We start from the raw sequence: 19371 nt of genomic DNA, 5'->3' as shown, positions 1-19371 counted from the left end.
TTTCAGGTGGCTGCAGCTCCTACTGACATCTTGACTGCCACTTCCAGAGAGACCTGAAGCCAGAACCATTTACCTAAGCCACTTCTAAATTCTTGACCCACAGAAATTGTGTGCAATAGTAAATGTGTATTGCTATTTTGGGCTCTTAGACTTTGAGGCTAATTTTTTTTTAGGCTGATTTGTTCCACAGCAAGAGTTAACTGATACAAATCTACACAACTGTAAATGGTAGTCCAGTCACCCAGACGGGGTGCATGTCTGGGTTCAGAAAGTAGGACTCTGCTCCCATGAGGAGGAGTGATGTTTCCTTGATTGATCAACAATCCTTCATTCATTTCACAAATATTTCTTAAAGACTTAGCATATTTTAGGATACTGTACTGGGGGCTGGGGACACAGGGTAAGTGATAGATTCTCTGCCTTTGAGAGCTCATGGGCTCCCCAAGTGACTTGGTCATTGTTGGATCTGGGGAGTAAGGACAAGGGAGATGTCCAGGACAAGCCCAGATTTTCCATCTGCACACTTGAATGGGTGGTGGCATCATACACTGAGATAAATGGGGGATGGGGAACATTTCATGAGAAAAACTCTGGGTATGTTGATTTTGAGACATTTGTGAAAATCCCAAGTGACACTGTGCAGGCTGTCAGATATGTGGGTCTCAACTCCTAAGAAGGTCTGAGCCAGAGACAAATATATTTGGGAACTGTTGAGGTTGAAGCCACAAGAGGAGATGAGACTTCCCAGTGAGAGGAGGGTGGTGGGAAAGGAGAGGAAAGTCCAGGACTGAACTCAGAGACACCAACATTCTTTTAATATTTGAAAAATTTTAAATTTTTTTAAAAAAATGGAAGTATCAGCGATTGAACCCAGGACTTCACGCATGTTAAGCACATACTTTACCACTGAGCTATACCCCTACCCCTGCCTAATTTTTTTTACATAATTTCAGACTTATAGAAAAGAAGCAAGACCATTATTTACTTCCCACATACTCTTAATGTGCTAGATTTCCCAAGTGCTAAAATTTTATTACATTTTAAATTCTTTTCTATGTATATACATATTTTTGGCCTGTAAGGATTTTTTGAGGGTAAGTTACAGACATAATGTTCCTTTATCCTTAAATATTTCAGTGTGTATTTCTGAAGAACAAGGGCCTTCTTTTTCAGAACCAAAGTGCAATGATCAAAATCAGGAAATTAACTTTGGTACAATACTTTTAACTAGCCACAGAATCCCCCCCTCAATTTTGCCAATTTTCCCAGTAATATCCTTGATAGCAAAAGAAAATCCTGACTCCTACATTGCATTTCGTTGTCCTATCTCTTGAGTTTCTATTAATCTGGAGAAGTTTTTCGGTGTTTGTCTTTCATGATATTGCCATTTTGGGGCAAGTACAGACCAGTCAGTTTGTAATGTGAGTCTTGATTTGAGTTTGTCTGGTTCCTTTGTGATTTGATTCAGGTTATGCCTCTTTGATGGGAACAGCCCAGAAGTGATGCTGTATCTTTCTCAGTGCATCCTCTTGGGAGGTACACAGCATCCATCTACCCCAGTGTCGATGATGTTAACTTACATCACTTGGTTGAGGTGGTGCCTTCCAGGATTATCCCTGTAAAGCTGCTGTTTTTCCTTTTGTAATTAATAAGCATATGCCAGCATTGAAAGGTCAGGCTGAGGAAGAAGAGCCAGGAAGAAAGCTTGTGAAGGGCCAGTGGGGACATGGGAAGAAGACCAGAGCATTTTGGAACCAGAAAGAGGTACTGCAAGAAGGAGGGAGTGGCCGGCCATTGTGGTCCAGTGATGCTGAAAGGTCCGTCCCGCAAGGGTGAGAAGTGGACGTTGGCTGCGGCTTCCACATACAGGTCATAGTTTAGGTGAAGCGAGGGGCTGAAGGCAGCCTGTGGAGAGTCAGAGTGTGAAAGGGAGGCGAGAATAGAGACAGCAGGGAAAATGCCTCCTTTGGGAGGTCTGCCTGTGGACCAGGGAGAGGGGTCCAGGCAGTGACGGAGAGGTGTGCACGGCCGAGATGGCTTTTAATAGACGGAAGGGATGTAGAGAGTATATAGAAGTGATAAGAAGGGGCCAGATGAGGGGTTAAAGCAAGAAGGGGGGACAATGGACAATGAAAGGTTCTCAAAGGCAAAGGAGATGGGAGAAGGTCTTGGTGGGTGCTCCTAAGCCCTGGGAGGGAAGTGGGAACAGATGACAGCGGAAGCCAAGCCGGTGCTTCTGACATCGCGGTAGGGAGGATTTGATCAAGTCTAGTCTGATGGCCTCTGTTTCCTCTGTGACGGGGAGGCGGAGCAGTGGGCTGGAGGGAGGGCCAGGCACACAGAGGGGAATGAGCCACATTTGAAATGATCTCTGGGGAGAGGGAGAAAGCAGACTGACCAGAGTGGAGGTGGGCAGGTGGGTGGCATGGAGACAAGTCCAGGGTTCGGGGGCCGTAGGTCTAACTAGAAGGTTTTTTTCTTTTAACTGAAGTATAGTCAGTTACAGTGTGTCAATCTCTGGTGTTCAGCACAAGGTCCCAGTCATGTGTATACACTCATATGTTTGTTTTCATATTCTTTTTCATTAAAGGTTATTACAAGATGTTGAATATAGTTCCCTGTGCTATACAGAAGAAATTTGTTTTTTTAAATCTGTTTTTATATATAGTGGCTATCATTTGCAAATCTCAAACTTCCAAATTTATCCCTAGAAGCTTTTAGCTTCCTGGTGCAGGTGTACAAGCACACCTGGTGACTCAGGGCTGGGATTTACCAGGAAAGAAACTGGACAAGGAGGGCTGTAAAGGCAGGAGGGGACTGAAGGGTGGTGAGGAGGTGCAGGGTCACTGATGGGGTCTCAGGGATGGTGGGCCATCTGTGCACTAAAAGAAGTAGAAGGGCAGAGGGTGGTGTTCCTGGGAGGAGGGTGAGGAGCCCAGGATGTGCTGGGGAGGGTGGCTGAGAAGGCGTGGAGGGGAGGTATTTGGAGATGGGGAGGTTTGGGAACTGGGAGGCCAAGGGATTGGTGGGTGGTCCCTGGGGAGGCCTAAGTCACCAGGGTAATGGCAGGAGTCGGGGGATGGAATAGAAGACAATGAGCCAGGGCCACCAGGTTTACAAGGCAGGACAGATGGCAGCCCTGAGAAGATGAGGAGGGGCACCCTCGATGCTGGAACACTTGGGGAGCAGTGCTCTTGACAAGGAAGGGACACTGCCTGGTGGGTACCAAGACCAGAGACCTGCTCCACCTTGGGCTCTGAGGGATGAGGGTATGAGAGACAGAGATGCAGCTTTAGAGAGGACCAAGGGCTGTCTGCAAGAGTGAGCTCGAGGGAAGGGAGCATTGGGAGCAGAAGTGGGTGGCTTGTGACCTACTGGGGTATTAAGTAGCTCAATTTCCCCAAGACAGTGGGCACAGGGGTGACAGACAGGAACAGTATGTGTGTGTGGTGGTGTCAGGAAGGCTTTCTGGGTCTGAAATACTTGGAGACGACCCCCGCCCCCCTGCAACCCCAGCCCAGAAAAGTGAAGTTCCCAGCCCTACATCTGGCCCCTGTCAGCATGTGGGGACCATCAAGACCTGGGCCCAGCAGGCCCGCATCTTCCTCCAGGAAAAGCTGACAAGGATGTGAGCAGAGGCCGCACTGCCCATAGCCTGAGGCCAACTGAGGCTGGGCCAATCCCAGCCTTGCCCAGCCCTCCCTCTCCAGAAATCAGAGGTGTAGCTGCCCCACCGGAGATGTGAGAGGCACAGGGAGGGTCTGCTGCTGCTGAGGTGGGCCCCTGCCCTCTGTTCTGAGCCTTTCAGTTCCAGAAGGGCCTTCTGGAGTAGCCAGCATGCCTGGCTAGTCTGCTTTGAGTCCTCACTGTGCCTGCTGGTTGGAATGGGTTCAGAGCATGGTTTGGTTTCCAATAGATCAGAAGTTATGATTGAAAGAGAGCCCTGGGGTTTGTGTTCTGGTTCCATCTCTGATACTAATGTAGTGGAGATTTGGGCAAGTCTTTGCCCCTTTTGGGGCCTCAGTTTCCTTATCTGTGTACCGGGGCTGTGACAGACACCCTCTTTAAAGGCAGCAGTCATCTGTTCCCAAAATGAGAACCCCTCTTACGTGCTACAGATCAACTCCCTCGTCTGAGCTATGAACTGGTAGGTGCAAGCAGGCCCCCAGGCTGAGCCTCCTGGATATTTAGGGGTGAAGGGGTCTCTAGCATTTCCTCAGCTCCGGGGCTCATCCATCAATCACAGGGCAACTGAGTATCCTCCCTCCCCCTCAATGTTTTTTCTCAGGCTCCTGCCCCCGCCCCCCCCGGGGGTGCTCTTGACCACAGGCACAGGAAGTGGCTTCTTGAGGCCTCAGCACCACTCCTTCATCTTCTGTTATTTGCTCCTCATTCCCTGCCTAAAATGCCAGCAGCAGGAAAGTATTCCTCAAGCTAGACATGGATCTCTAAAGACACCGTGCCCTGGGGTAGGAGTCTGGGAAACTATCAGGCAGTCACACTTTAGTGTGAAATAATTGACTTGACACTTTCCCAAGAAAAAACAGACGTTGATAGAAGGGAGGGCGTGTCCGGAACCTAGGGGGATAGGTGGGAGGGGCAGGGAGTAGAAGGCCACCCAGGGGGCTGTTCAGGTGGCAAGAACCCTTCACCCATGACCTGTCCACTCTTTGACCAACCTTCACCCACCGGGAGGGAAGAGCTGGATCTGTCACTCCATGTCTCCCTTTTCCTTTCCTGACCCATGGTCCTGGAGACCCTCAGGCTATTTCACCAGAGTGGGGACAGGACAGTGGGGCCAAGTTCTCAGGGTTCCACAATTGAGCTGCCAGCATAGAATTTCTACGCCACAGTTCAGGCGCCACGGCAACTGGGGGAAATAAACACTCTAGGTTTCACAGTCCAAGTTCTGCGGTGAGGTCATCCCCAGCTCAAGCCTGCCGGGCCCTACAGCTGGCTGCACCTCAGACAGCCTCAGCGGCTTGAGCCGGAGGACTGTCTTCCTTCCCAGCCTCCAAGCAGCCTCTGGTGTGGAGGAGAGAGAGTGGAGACAGGGGCTTGTGCAGGGGGCCAGGAACAGGCCCTACCCAGGCCCAGCTCCTTGCCTGCCATTAGACCTCTCAGAAGCTGTTGCCCCCTCCTCACCCCCAAACATGAAACTGCCCAAGGGGGCCAGAAGCCCTGTGTTCTATGGGCAGAACCCAGAGAAGAAGGTACAGGTGTCCTCAGGGCAGGAGGTAAAGCAGACCCCTGTGGTCATGGCGATGATCAAAGGTGAGAGTAGCCCCCACACTACCCGCCTCTACCAGGCTCGGGCTCATTCCTCTCTCTGCAGGGATGTTGAAGGTGTCTCACCCTTCCAGCTCTGACTCCTGCAGAGCCTCTTCAGACTCTCCTTGAAGCCACAGAAGAGCTACGCTTCCAAGCTGAACTTCACAAGCAGTATTAGCTGCTGGGAATTTTTGACAGTGGGGTGGGGAAAGGACAGAGCAAGGGGTGTGAAGTGAGGCCAGTTTTGGCAAAAGATGGGGATTTAGTGGCATCTTTAGCCCAGCTTTAGCTTTCCTCACTTCCCTTGAATCTTACTCTCAACTGAAAGCGGACAAACTAATTCTTACTACATTGCTAATGACTGATTGCTGCTCTATGTGGGAGATGATTTAGTATGTGATTACATGCTTGGGCTCTGTTGGCTGATGTCTCAGAATTTTCACACTCCCAGCTTGTGTAACTTTGGGCAAATTGGTATTTCTAAGCCTCAATTTTCTCATCTGTAAAATGGGAAAAATAAGAGTTATCTATCTTACAGAGTTGTTGAGAGGCTTAACTAAAATAACCCAGAGAAAATGCTTAGCATAGTACTTGGCACAGAATAAGTTCTCAGTTACTCATAACTATTACTTTTTTTATTATGTGTTGCCTGTCCAAGAGAAACTGCATTTTGTCTGAGAACACTGCCTTTCCCCAAAGGAAGCAGCTGGATGGTGGGATTTGTGGCAGTGTGATACCAGCGAGAGTGAAGACCCCAGTGTTCTCAAGGCACACTGTATTTGGGGCTTCCTCTGCCTCTGATCCAGTGGGTCCAGGCTGAGGGCCTCTCTGTCCATGCTCACAGGTCCAGGGCCTGCCAAGTACCTCCGGCCACCCTGCACGGGCTACGTAGACCACGACATGTCCATGTTTCAGGAGCCAGCCTACACCCTGCACACCCGGCACTCAGAGAAGCGTGAGTGCTCACCACGCCCATAGTCCTCGTGGGCGTACGGTTATTATTGTTGGACATTTGGGGCGGCAGTGAGAGGTGAGGAGTCATAATTTGTGGCCGCAGGCTCCTGGGAACCCAGGCCTGCCCTGAATAGGATACCCAGGTGGCCCACGGGGTCCGGAAGGAAGCAGGGATGCCAAGTGACCCATCCCTCTGAAGGAGACTGTGGGCCTCTCCCACCTGGACCTCCTGAGGGACTCTGCTGCGTCCAGCTGGCAGAGTGTCCTTCCTGTCTGGTCCTTGGCTGGGGCTCTTCAGCTCTGGCTGCTATGGGTTCACTTGCCATAGCAGCTGGGCAGGAATAGCTGGGGTGTGGGAGGAAAGTGGGGGCTGCCCCCCAAAGCTTCTCAGGTGGCTTAGAACTCCCTGAAAGGGCAGGAGAAGCAGAGGCCACGGAAGAGTTGGGGCTGCCGGCCAAAGCCAGTGAGAGGAGGGCGTGGGCAGGGGTGTGTATCTGGGGGTCTGAGATCTAGAGTGCCTGCCAGGCCCCTCCGTGGGGTGACATGCCCTCCGCAGCAGGGGAACCCCCTGGCTGGGGCTGGGCCCCTTCTTCAGACTAACAATAGCCATTGTGCCACCAGTCCCTGAAGGCGTGGGGGCTGACCAAGCAGCTGTGCAGCTGTTATGTTATCTGTTCCTATGAACAGGTTCTTGAGAATGTTAGGTCATGTGTTAAAAGCCCCATTTCACCGATGAGGAAATCAAGGCTCCTGAAACACCCAAGAGCCCAAGGAATTGAAAAGGAGCCCTTGATCTTTTCTTGGGGGAAGGGGATCTTTCCTGGAGGCAGGCCTCTGGGGCTGACAGGGCCTCTCCTTGGCTGCCGTGCAGGGATCACGGACATATGCAGCCCTGGGCCTTGTTATTTCTTGGATCCTAAAATAACTCGGTTTGGAATGTCCAGCTGCCCTCAGGTTCCCATGGCGGAGCGCGTCTCTAACCTGCGTAAGATGGGACTGGAGAGGGAGGGGGGCAGGGAGGTTGGGGGACGGGGTGCATGTTTAGTACATAAGCAAGGGCAAAGGGTCAGGAACCCCCTCAGCAGGGGTGTCTGTGAATGCTGGCATCCCCCTGCAATGTCACACCAAGACACCGATGTCACCGTGTTTGTGTCACAGCACTTACGTCTTGAGGCCAGTGTTATGCATGTCTGTCGCAGGGTGATGTTATGATAAAAAACATCACAGGGCTTACGTCATGGCAGCGATATTGTCGTGCTAATGAGTTCACACATGTGATTTCAGGATGTTTTCCTGTGCTGTCACAGGGACAATGACAGTCCAAGGGCTATGTTCCGGGGACACTTGTGGCTTTTATATTATGATGACAGGGTCACAATCCTGCTGTCAGGATGGCCAAAGCCCCTCCCCACCCCCATCCCCTAGAACCATTCAGGGGCAGTAATGTTCCTGCTAAGCTGGTTACAGTGAAGCCACACCAGGCTGACCAAGACCTCAGCTCCCTCCCTAGACCCGTTAGTTGAACGCCAGGAGGTGCGGTGGCCTAGCTCCTGCCCTGAGACCCCTCCCCTTCATTCACCCACTTGCAGGCCTGAGCCCCACTCCGGCCTCCTGCCATTACCACTTGGAGAAGACCCACCCACCTGGGGAACGCAGGGCTCCCCAGTACACCTTCGGCTACCGGTGCCCATACAGAGTGACGGACCCCAGTCCAGGCCCCAACTGCTACCAGCTGCCACTCCTGCTGGGCCCCAACCTCCCCGCCAACCGAGCTGCCCCTTGCTATAGCTTGGCCTCCTCGGACAAGAGCTGGTTCCACAGGGAGCGTGTGGCGGGAGGCCCGGGGCCGGCCGCGCACGCCAGGCCTGAGCCGTCCGTCTACCAGAAGCGCAGCCCCGCCTACAGCCTGGCCAGGCGCTTCTCCTGCCCGGTGGACCGCACCCCTCGGCCCGGGCCCGGCTCCCACGACGTCCAGCTGGTCACGCTGCACAAGCCCCGCATCCCCGCTTTCGCCATGGGCATCAAGCACTCCCCCTACCTGTGCCCGCTGGTCGTGGACATTCGCGACTGAGGCCCCTCCTTGTACACCCACACCCCGTCCCCAGAAGTTATTTTTCTACGACATTGAGCAACTTGTCAAGGTTTTGAGTAGCAGAGCTGGTGCCTGCTTTGCCCAGCACACAAAAGGCATTAGATAAATATTTTCATTTATTTATTCCTTTGTTTTGCAAACGCTCACGGCTACTTCCTTTGGGCCTTGCCCTGGATAAGGGGCTGCAGATGCTGGGAGGCACGGTGGGGGTCCCTGTCCGGGAGACACTGTTCTGGCTCACCAGGGGAGGCAGCCGGGTATCCTTCGAAGAGCCCTGCAGAGACTCTGGAGAGCTGCATTCTCCTCCCAACGCACTGTGCCTACTTGTGCAGCTCCTGAACCTCTCTGGGCCTCCATGAAGGGGGAGGGTAGGCCTGGAGGGTTCCAAGTTCCCTCCAGCTCCAGAACCCTGTGACTCAGGACAAATCCTGATCCCCTCCACGCTGATCCCTGACAGTGGTTAGCACCCAAGAGAGGAGCAGGGTGAGCAGGTGTGGGCACAGGAAGGAGGGGTCATTCTGGTTGGGGATGGGAAGGGAGGGCAGTTTTCCGGGGGGAGGAACCCAAGAGGACAAGACAGTGTGTAGGAGGGAGGGTGGTGGAGGTAAAGATGAGAGGGAAGGCATGCAGGTAGGACCGAAGGATGCAGGGTCGGGAACCAGGGGATGCTCAGAGGGCAGGTGCCTGGGCTGTAGGAGGCAGTCGATAATGAGACCAGATGGTGGGCAGCGTGGAGGGGACTCAGGATTTGGGCTACATGCAATAGGGCTAGATCAGGTGTGGTCTTTTCAGAGTTCTCTGGGCAGTAGAGAAGGTTCGACAGGATGGGCAGAGCCTGGAGGCTAGGGTTCAGCCTAGGGAGGAGGCAGAGGGCAAGGCGGCTGCTGGGAGGAGGGCCTGCAGATCACATGCAGTCTTTGGAGAGTCACTTGTGTATCCCCAGCCTCAACGGCCACCCCTGTTGTGCCGGGTCCAAGAGGAGAGGTGGAGCCATGAACTAGCCAGGAGGGGGCAGTGTTGCCTCACTCATGAGTCCAGGTGGTGCCCATCTCTCCACCTCTTCTTTGGGACAGACAGGTGCCAGCTCTCCTTTTGTCTCTGGTGGAGGCTGGGGTCTTGGGGCTGGTATTTATCCTTTCTTAATTCTTGGTATCCAGATCCCCTGACTAGCCCCTCTCCCAGCTCCTCCGCCATAGGAGATGTGAGGGGGACTTCCATCCCTGCTCTGCAGCCTGCAGAAGTGAGGAAGTGAGGGCAAGAGGGAGAGGGGCTTAGGGAAGGAGGAGAGGAGGCTGACTAGGCCCCAGATCCCATGCCTCAGGGAGAGGCATGCAGCCACTGTCCCCAAAGCAGGGGGAGGCAGGAAGAAAGGGCCACTAGGAACCAATGTCTGATGGCTCATCCTTGCAAATTTGAGGAATATTGAGGTTTTAACCGAAAATTAAAATTGAATTGAAGAACTAACTTCAGATGGAAAGGAGCAGAGAATATCTTTGGAGTATTAAAAAGAAACAAACAACTGAATATTTTTAAAAGGGGCTTGTAGAAAACCCCACTGGGGTCATACTTGACTCTGGGCCTGAAGTTTCCTCCCCCTCCCACCCCAGCCCCCAGGCCTGGGGTGCTGTGTCTGTCCTGTTCTCGCCACTCCTCAACAAGGCTGTTCTGGGCAGGCTCGGGGGACAGTGAGTGAGCTTGGGGATCCATCTGTCTTGCAGCAGATTAGAAGGATGTCATGTTGCCGACAGTGCCATTTATCACGGCGGCTGCAAAAATTAGTGATGCTTGGGCTGAAAGTGTTGGGCGGGGGTGGGGGCTGGCAGGTGGCAGCAGCTGATGCTCTCCTGTGTCACCAGGTCAGGGAAACTACAGGCCACCCTCTGAGTAGGGATTTTCTGATTTAGTGCCCATCCCATCCCAAGGCCCTCCGTTAGAAAGATAAGGAGACTGAGGCCCAGAGCCAGGGAAATAACTTTGGTCTTATGACAAATTAATGGCCTGTCTCTAAATAAAGCTTAAGGCTCAGTCTGTGACCAAGGTTAGGGCTCAGTGTGTGACCAGGATCAAGGCTCAGTCAGTGGCCAGGTTTGTGGCTCTGTCTGTGATTAGAGTCAGGGCTCAGTCTGGGGTGAGATCCTTGACTTATATTAGGACTAACCCTAGTTTTTGCCCCCATGGCTCAGTGTGGGGCAGGCCTTCAGCCTGGCCCCAGCTGCCACCAGATATATGGGTAGCACTAAAGCTAGAACTAACCTTCTCTTTGTGGTCCCAAGGGAAGGAGAGGAGGCTTGAGGATTCAGAATGAATCTTTCGGGGATGAAGATGTTTGGAAGAGAGATGGCCCCGCCAAGAAAGGGATGCGGCCTCCAAAGAAGATAAATGGCCTCCCTTGTGCCTCAGCCCACAAAGTGATGGGGTCATTAAGCTTGAGATAGACCTTCAGACAAAGCAGTCCTCATCTCTTGGCCTTGCCTCCCCTGTGGTGGTGACCAGGTCAATGACCTAGAGAAGGTCAGTGGACATGGCCTCCCAGGCCTGGCTGAGTGCTGACCCCATCACTTCTGAACAGCTTGGGGGCCATGCTTGACCTGATAGGAAGCCCTGGTCTGATTCTTGTAGAACTTCAATCTGTGCCCTCGGGTAATTAGGCCCTGGAGCCTGACAGGTAATCACACAGGCATGATCATTCACTCATTCAGCAAATACCTGCTGAGCTCCTGCCCTGTGCCAGGCTCTGGCTGTGCCCCGGAGTCCCCGCCACGCCCTCCGGGAGTTCAGAGAGGGCAGTGCGGTGGGAGGATGAAGCAGCTCTCTCCCGGCATGGGCAGACATTGGAGGGAGGGCGAGGGTCAGCGCAGGGCAGGGTGCCCACTGCAGCTTCTGCCCTTCTCTCCAGGGGGCGGGGGGAGGCCTGGCCTCTGTGGGTCACCCCTGCCAGGCTTGGCGGTAAAACTGCAGTCACGTGACCCTCCTGGACACTGGCGGCGGTGAGTGGAGGGCTGGTCTCTGTCATTCTGTTGTTGCTGGAGGGACCCTGAGGGCCACCTGTTACTCTGGCCCCCAGGAGCTGGAGAGATGGTGGCCCTGGGCCAGGAACAAAAGATGGGCCCTATCTGCGGGGACACACTGCCACACCATACACAAGCTCACAGGTGGAGATTCTGCGTAAACATGTCCTTCATCCACATATGCGTGGAGATAAGCTGCAGACGCGCCTCTCAGTACCGCTCGCCCATGCACACACCCTGCACAACCTACTCCACACACCCCCCGACACAAACCCACTGAAACGGGCCTTAAATCACACTCACAAGGAAAGGCACAGACACACACACACACACACACACACACACACACACACACACACACACACACACACACACACACACACACACACCAGACACTACACGCACATTTACTACCACACACCTTGCTCCAGGCAGGCACCTCCTTATCTCACGCACATACCCATGCCCCCCAGACTAGCCCACACAGCCCACCGCCCTGGAGAATTAGACAAACCGTGAGAACCACGCCCCCCCCAGACCTGCACAGGTGCAGAGGGGGCGGTGGTGGGCTGTGGCGGGGGGATGCTGGGGAGGGTCTCTGTGCTCAGGGCTCAGAAAGGAGTTGGGGCTCGATTCCTAGCCCTGGGGGCAGAGGAGCCGCTGGCTGGCTCTCAGCCCTCCAGTTCGGGGCCCACCTCTGGATGGGGCGCACTTGGTTGTGAGCCCTCACTGACCAGGACAAGCCAGGCCCCTTCTCCCTGCCCCCAGCACTCAGAGACCCCATCCTGGGGACAGGAGGACTGGAGTAGGAGCTCCTGCCACTGGCTCTCCTGTTCCTGTCCTTGGCTGGGGTGGGGGTGGGAGCTGGTTGGAGGGCACATCCCCCTGGGTTCCTGGTGGGGGTCAGACACTGCCTCTCCCGGCTTGCTCTTCCTTCCGGCTTCTCTCTCCTCACACCCACCATTCCCATCTGGCTCTTCTGCCCGCTCTTTGCTCTCTCCCTCTTGCTCCCCGTGTCCTCTGCCTTGTTTATCCTCTAGAATAAAGATCGACATTTTCAATTACCCCCGAAATAACAGAGCCACTCTCGGAGGCCCCAACAGGAGGAGGATTGTGTGTGTGTGTGTGAGTGTGGCCTATGGGTGGGGGTAGAGGTGGGAGCTGGGGGCACCCATGCCTTCACGGTCCTTTGTTTGCTTTTTCTTTTCTGGAGCCTTCATTTTTTCCTGGGAGAGTGTAAGCACGTTTCCCTTCAGGGGAGGAAGGGAGACAAAAGAGAGAAATAAAAAACTGTCATGGTTTTCTTGTAAACACAGTATGTGGTGCAGAGCAGGGGCTCAGCAGGAGACAGGGACTGAGGGAGAGGCAGGGACAGAGAAAAGGGGGGCTGAGAGACACGGGGAGAAAAGGTGAGCGGGCAGGCCAGAGCCACTACTCAGGGCCTGGGTGAGCATGGGCCCCAGGCAGGGCTGCCAAGGGGAGGGGCCGAGGGGAAGTGTTGATCCGGGATGGTGGAAGGGACTCAGGAGGGAGAACCTTATGTCCAGGGCCCGGTGGGGCCCAGGAGGAAGCGGGCCCCAGGCAGCTATTATTCTCTGAACGTCCACCCCATCCCGGCTCCAGGGTGAGTAAGACAGACACGTGCCTGCTCTTGTGGAGTGTAAAATATACCAGAAACCAAGCAGTGGCTTCGTGTGTTCAGCATTTGCCATGTGCCACACACTTACATAAGCTGAGAATCAGAGAAGGTGAGGGACCTGCCTAGTGACACACAGCCAGAGGTTCAAGGACCAGGATTCCAGTCCAAGCATATCTGACTCCAATCCTCCCTTCATACAGCCTCAGCTCGGGGGCTAGGGGCTGGGAGAAAGGGTTAGAGACTTGGCTCTGCCTGTCTGACGTGTGACCTTGAACAAGTCCTCTCCTCTTCTCTCTGGGCCTCAGTTTCCCCGCCTGAAAAGTAGAGAGAATGCTGGCTGCTCAGCAGGGCTGTGGGGAGAAGCAGATATCTGGACGCAGGTGATTACCCTGCTCTGGTTCCCTGGAGAGCTAGCTGAGGGTGTGTGTGGGCAAAGAACATCTGGTGCTGGGGGAGGGACTGGCCAGCAGCAGCAGCAGAGAGGCTGGACCCCAGCTTTACTCCCTGCTGTCACCCAGTGGCAAGACTTGGGTACTGCGAGAGATGGGTCTGGATGGGCTTCCATAAAGGTCAGAGCTGGATGATGCCTCTAGGGAGTGTGGTTTGGTCTTCTCTGGCTCCATTTTGCAGCTGCCCAGGGAGGGGACAGATTTACCCTCAGGTCACTCAGGTTGGAAGCTCAGGCTGGAGCTGGGGCTGGAATTGGCTTTCAAGGAAGTGTGCTTTCCCTTACCCCTGTGGTGTTTAGGAAGCCCCCAAGTGCCCTCAGAGCAAGAGAGATGGAGCTCTGTATCCTCTGCTTGAAGTCACCTCCCCCAGGGACCCTTCCAGGATTTCCTCTATCAGGAAGTGGACTCACTTCTGGCTTGCAGCCCCACATACTCCCTCTCCATTTCCCCCTGCTCCACCTGTCCTAAACTGTCCCCCCCCCCCCCCCCCCCCGTCCTCTAGCGATTGGGCCCTTGAGACATAATGGATGATGAAGGACAATCTTCACCACCTAGGGAACACTGCCAGAGGCCCATCTCTGTCCTGGGACTTCATCTATATTCTATCACTTGAACCTCACAATGACCCCAGGAGATCAGGAGTAATTTTGAGCCCTATTTTTCAGGCGAGGAAATGGGCACAGAGTGGTTGTGACTTTCAGACAGAAAGTGATAGAGCAGGAATTCAAATCCATGTCCACCAATTCTCTGGAGACTTTCCCTTATTTGGAGATGAAAACTCTCCCCATGGCTGTAGGCCAGTCAGCCATGACCAGACACTGACATGATTAGTTCAGGGTCTCAGGGGCTCAGGTCTCAGCCATACCACTGTTCTACTATGTGACTTTGGGCAGGGCCCAACCCTCTCTGGACCTCTGATTCCTCATCTGTGAAGTATGTGTGTGCTCTGGATTCCCTCCGAGATCCGTTCTGAAGTTTGGATTTGGCATGTCCAGCCTTGGGCTCTGGGATGGATCCATCTCGAAGGGCACTGGGAAGGGGTGAGCAGAGCTGGGAGGGTGGAGCTCTGGCCCAGGAGCTGGGCCTCTTGGGTGCACCTCCTGTCTGGGTGTCAGCATGTGGGGCTGGGGGATCACAGGGAGGCACGGGCTGTAAGAGGGGTTCAGATCAGGGACAGGAAGCGGGTGAGGGTCTGGCCCTTGGACCTGGGAGCCTTCCTCTCTGCCGCCTCTCACAGAGGGGAGTTTTTCTTGGCAGGAAACATCCTCATCAATCAGCGGCAATGGGGGGCTGACAGGAGGCCACTCCCCGCCGGCCAGGCTTGAGGCAGACTCATAAATCCCACTCGAGGCTGGGCTGTAAATTCCTGTGATTCACACCCGGCCTCTTGGAGGACGGAGACATTGGGGCTGTGGGACAGGCTGCTTGTCCCTGGGCAGTACAGGTGGAATATCTTATTCACTGGCCTGGGAGGGTGGGTTGGGCTCAGACAACCTCCTCCCCAGCCTCTATGGGAGATGCGGCTGCTGACCCGCTTGCCCTGACCCCCACCCCAGGACACACCAGGCCCAGCCTGAGTCATCCCTGTCCAGACCCTGGCTACCTCTGCCTTCAGTCTGGGACATTCCTGGGCCCCGGTCTGATCTGGCCTGAATCAGCCCACATATGTGAACACTTTCTGTGTCCTCTGAGATTTCGTGGGGGCCTGTGGCCAGGAGGAGCCATGCTGCTTACAGCATAGCAACTTCTTTGGCCGCTTGATGGTCTGTCTTGGTGATGATGAGGAAGAGGTGGGAACCAGGGCCCAGTCTGTGTATTTCTCATTCTAGGGGTTCTGGGGCCCTGAACCCACTGCCTCTCAGAGAGGGAAGGGCCTCAGAGACTCTCTGCCCAGGACTGCAGTCATTTGCCAACTTCTGCCAGGACTTTGTCAGACTCAGTTTCTAGCCTTGCCTCTCATTTACTTAACATTTTCCTTTAGACTGGCTCACTTAAAATTTAGATTTGTTAAGCCTTGTCTTAAGCAGTATTTGTGAAATCAGGGGTCTGATGTGTTAGTTAAATACACACAAACACACACATGTATGTGAGAATATATACATGAAAATAAATACGTGGTTAAAATAGCAGATGCCCCTCTCCGTGTACTATCTAAAGTCTGTGTCTCACCAATGATGCATACACCATTCTTTGAGAAAACTGGCTCTAGCCTGCTTTCTCTATTTTACAGACAAGACCCAGAGAGGTATAGGAACTTGCCCAAGGTCACACAGCACTGGGATTATCAGCCAGCCCCCCCTGACTCCTAGGCTAGTGCTCATTTTATGGGAGCATGCTCATTGTGGAGGGACTGGTCAGAGTGTGCAGGCCTTCCTTCCCCCAGAAGCACATTCGGATTCCCAGAGGCCTTGTGGGGACGATATGCCCTAACACAGAGGAGTACATTGAAAGGTGGGCTTCCCGGCAGCAGGCTGATGGGCAGGCAGGCGGGCATCTGGGTCTCCCGGTGGAATGAGACACTGGCCCTCCTCTCTGTCTGCCCTTCTGCTTGGTGCCCAGGCTCCTGCAGTGTCTCTGGACTGGTGGGGAGGTGGGGAAGGGGCCCCAGGAGAGGGAGTGAGCAGGGCTCTGGCAGCAGCCCTTCCCTGGGGAGCTGCTTACTGACGCGATAATTAGTGGCACCAGCTCCCAGGCTGGCAAAGAAGGTGGCCTCATTAGTGAGCGCCTTCCCTGGCGCCATCTCCACCTCCCTACCTTCAGGCTCCTGCCCCCTTGCACTGCCACTGCCGCCACCACCATCACCCTTCAGACACGGCACAATGGCTCTTGCTGGGGACAAGGCTGCCAGGAAGGAGGTGTGTGTGCAGGGCAGCCAGGGTGTGTGGGTGTGTGTACACTGCACACACAGCATGTGTGCACAAGACATGCTCACATACCAGTGCACACACACTGTTAGATGTGCACACATAGGTCTGTGTGCACACACCATCCAGAACACGAGACACCTATTTCTATAACCAGACAGACTTGAACGGTAACAGATCCACTAGAGACCTGGGCACACGGAAGGGACCTAATGTGAAGACAGTCATGCACATGAGAGCATGCCCACGCAGGTGTAGACACACACCCACACCAAGAGACTTGTACGTGTGTTCATACCAACATCTTGACGTGTGTCTCCAGACTCAGGAGCACATATACACAGATTTGTGCATGTGGATGAACGGCAGAGCGGACACACAGAAAAGTGCAACAGTAGATGGCATGTTCCTGTGTGCACCATTGTGCACAGGGACCCCTGTGTGCACACATACATGTAACAGCACACAAGGGGAATGTTTTTCTTGGAATCTAACAAGGCCTGAGGTGCTGGGACTGGTTAATTCCTTGGGGGAGGTGAGCAGACAGGAGTTGAGGACACATTTAATTAATTGTTATCCTTCCTGATAGAGGGGGAGAGAGATGGATGGAGGGGGAGAGAGAGAGAGAGAGGAAAATGAGCAGCTGGAGGGGTTAAGGTGAAGAGGGGTAGCAGCAGGTGCAGAGGCCCTCAGGGCCCAGGACATTAATGCTTTCAGCTCAGGGTAGACCCAAGGACCCCCTCACTCAGCTCAAATCCCAGATGGGCCCATCAGAGTCAAGTGGTTGGGCTGATGCAGAAATCTTGCAGAACCCAGGATGGAGAACTCACCAGTCTTTCACTTGCTTCCACTGAGTGGAAATCTACCACGAGAATCTCCCAGCCCCACTTCTGCTCTGGGGGTCTATCAGCTCAGGGGACATTGAGGCTCCCTTTTCACAGGCCAGAGTGGGAGAGACACGACTGCCCAAGGAGGCCCCTCCTGGACATTAGGACAGCTCCCCCCACCCCTGCCCTGATCTCAGACCCAAGACAAAGTCAGGGAAACAGGGATGGACAAGGATAGGGACTCTGAGGAAGAGAATTGATGTTGTTGGGGAGGGGGGTGAACGGGAGTGAGACAGAGAGACACAGGGACCAGAGATGAAAGAGACAGAGATGCTATGCAGGAGACAGAGAAAGATGTGAGGGAGACTGAGACTGAGCTGGTGAGAGCCAGACAGGTCCAGAGAGATGGGGGGGAATCCAGAGAGAGAATCAGAGCCAGCATGAAACAGACCTCAAGTAGGGAGATGCAAAGAAAGATGGGAAGAGAGAGCCCAACTCTGCCACCTTCCTTGATGAGGAGGGAGTCACCACACCTGGGGACATGGGGGAGTAACCCTGGCCTAGAGAGGATACTGTGTGACCATGCCCAGGCCACCCAACCTCTCTTGAGTCCTGTCTGCTGGTCAGTAAAGTGAAGGAGGGTGACCCAGGCTTTCAGGGGGCCCTGGGGCTTGGCGGGGAGGCTGCCCTGGCCCTTTGTTCCCTCTACTTTCCCTTGGGGCACATAGGCCTACAGATGGGGGTGGGGCCTCTGAAAGGGCTGGGGGTCCAGGCCCTACTGGGAAGCCCCCGAGTTGGTGAACCAGGTGGAAGAGGAATGTCTCTGCAGGGCGGGTGTAATGTGCTGCAGCCATGCAGCGCTGAGTGATGAAGCGTTTGCCCTGAATATTGAAAATGCATAAATATCCATTTTCAGGCACCAAGGCGGATATAAATACAGAGGGGGCTGTGTGTGCAGCCCTCAGTGGTAATTTACCGGCTCTGCTGCTCACGGTGGCATGAGCACTTACATTCGGCCATCAGGAGGCTTTCCAAGATGGCTTTATGACCGCCGGCTGCCACCTGGGTCCCTTCTCTGGGAGAAGTGGCTCCTTGGGGGTCGGGGACCACTGCCCACGGTGGGGCTTGGGCAAGGCCCTTGTGGTCATCCCTGGGCCTGCTCCATCCCAGGCCGCGAGGCCTCTCCACCTTCCCCTCCTCCAGCATCTCCTGGCTCAGGAGGAAGGGAGGGAACAGGCCTGCATCAGGCCTGGCGTCCACCCACCCCTGGTGCCCTGATCTCGAGTTCACACAGGGGAGAACTGAGGCCTGGGGAGAATCACGTGGCCAGTGGGGGTCTCCCTGTATGCTGCCTCAGCTCAGCACGTCCGTAGCCCGCAGCCTGGGAGGTTAGGCGGCAGGGTCCTTGTAGCAGGACCGGACAGCAGAGGCCATGGCCTGCGGGCCGGGAGCTCTCTGGTGCCTGCAGGAGAGGTCAAGGGCCTTGCCCTATGCGGGCTCACCCTGACCCTCGACCCTCTCTGTGGGCTGGTAAGTGGGGGCCCTGAGGCAAGTCCCTGCCTCTCTTCCCTGAGCTGAGGCCTGAACTTGGAGACCCTGACCTCTGCAGCCTGCACACCTGAGGGGTGTCTTTTCATTTGGGCTGGGACACGAGGCCCACCTCTCCACAGCAGAGAAGACTTTGACTTCCACTGGAGGGCACAGTGTTCTCCGGGCTGCGGTCCTTCTGGGGCCCCTGAGCCTCCTCTTCCCTGGAAGGATGAGGGTGGGCTTCCCTGCCGTGAGAGAGAGCCCCCGACTCCCCCGCAAGGCAAGAGGGAGCTGGACAGTCACCCACCATCTGGGCTGCATGGGGAGCCTGTTCATGAGGGTTGCAGGCCCTGAATCTGCATCAGGAGCCTCTCAGGCAGAGTGGCCCAGGGCCTGGGTGCAGGGCAGGGCTGGGGGTGGGGCCAGTGGGGCTCAGCGGTGGGGTGGGGGTGGCTGTGGAGCGGAGCCTGAGGCTGAGCCTCGGACTGAACTGTTCCTCCTCTTCCCGGCCTGCTCCTCATCTTTATCTCCTACAGCTCTGTTATGGCCCTGACTCCGCATCACGGCCGCTCTAGACACGTGCTCTTCGCTTCTGTCTCTGCTTTGAAGTGACTAGATCACGTGGAAGGTCTCAGGTCAAGTTACTTATGGAAACAGTCTGGCCCGAGTCATTTCCCAGCAGGCCAGGGGTCAGTGAACAACCCATGGCTTGGCCTCTGAGGTCAGATATTCACAGG

At 54.7% G+C, this 19371-nt stretch overlaps 1 protein-coding gene across 1 annotated transcript; it reads left to right on the top strand.

Annotated features, from left to right (window-relative positions):
• The first annotated feature begins 5016 nt into the window (after nt 1-5016).
• Nucleotides 5017-8415, top strand: CIMAP1C (ciliary microtubule associated protein 1C). Its single transcript, XM_074354332.1, has 4 exons — nt 5017-5274; nt 6116-6226; nt 7097-7210; nt 7815-8415. Exons 1-4 carry the CDS (start codon nt 5154-5156, stop codon nt 8294-8296), a joined length of 828 nt encoding a protein of 275 aa, XP_074210433.1. The 5' UTR covers nt 5017-5153; the 3' UTR covers nt 8297-8415.
• The last annotated feature ends 10956 nt before the right edge of the window (nt 8416-19371 follow it).

Source organism: Camelus bactrianus, chromosome 27 (genome assembly GCF_048773025.1).
Source record: "Camelus bactrianus isolate YW-2024 breed Bactrian camel chromosome 27, ASM4877302v1, whole genome shotgun sequence".
Classification (NCBI taxonomy): domain Eukaryota; kingdom Metazoa; phylum Chordata; class Mammalia; order Artiodactyla; family Camelidae; genus Camelus; species Camelus bactrianus.
This window is presented reverse-complemented; position numbering and strand designations above follow the sequence as displayed.

What these genes read in the sequence shown, in the direction of transcription:
- CIMAP1C (XM_074354332.1), top strand. Translation starts at nt 5,154, where the DNA reads ATGAAACTGCCCAAGGGGGCCAGAAGCCCTGTGTTCTATGGGCAGAAC. An exon ending in GGTCATGGCGATGATCAAAG is followed by an intron (nt 5,275 to 6,115) that starts GTGAGAGTAGCC and finishes CCATGCTCACAG; the next exon opens with GTCCAGGGCCTGCCAAGTAC. An exon ending in GGAGCGCGTCTCTAACCTGC is followed by an intron (nt 7,211 to 7,814) that starts GTAAGATGGGAC and finishes ACCCACTTGCAG; the next exon opens with GCCTGAGCCCCACTCCGGCC.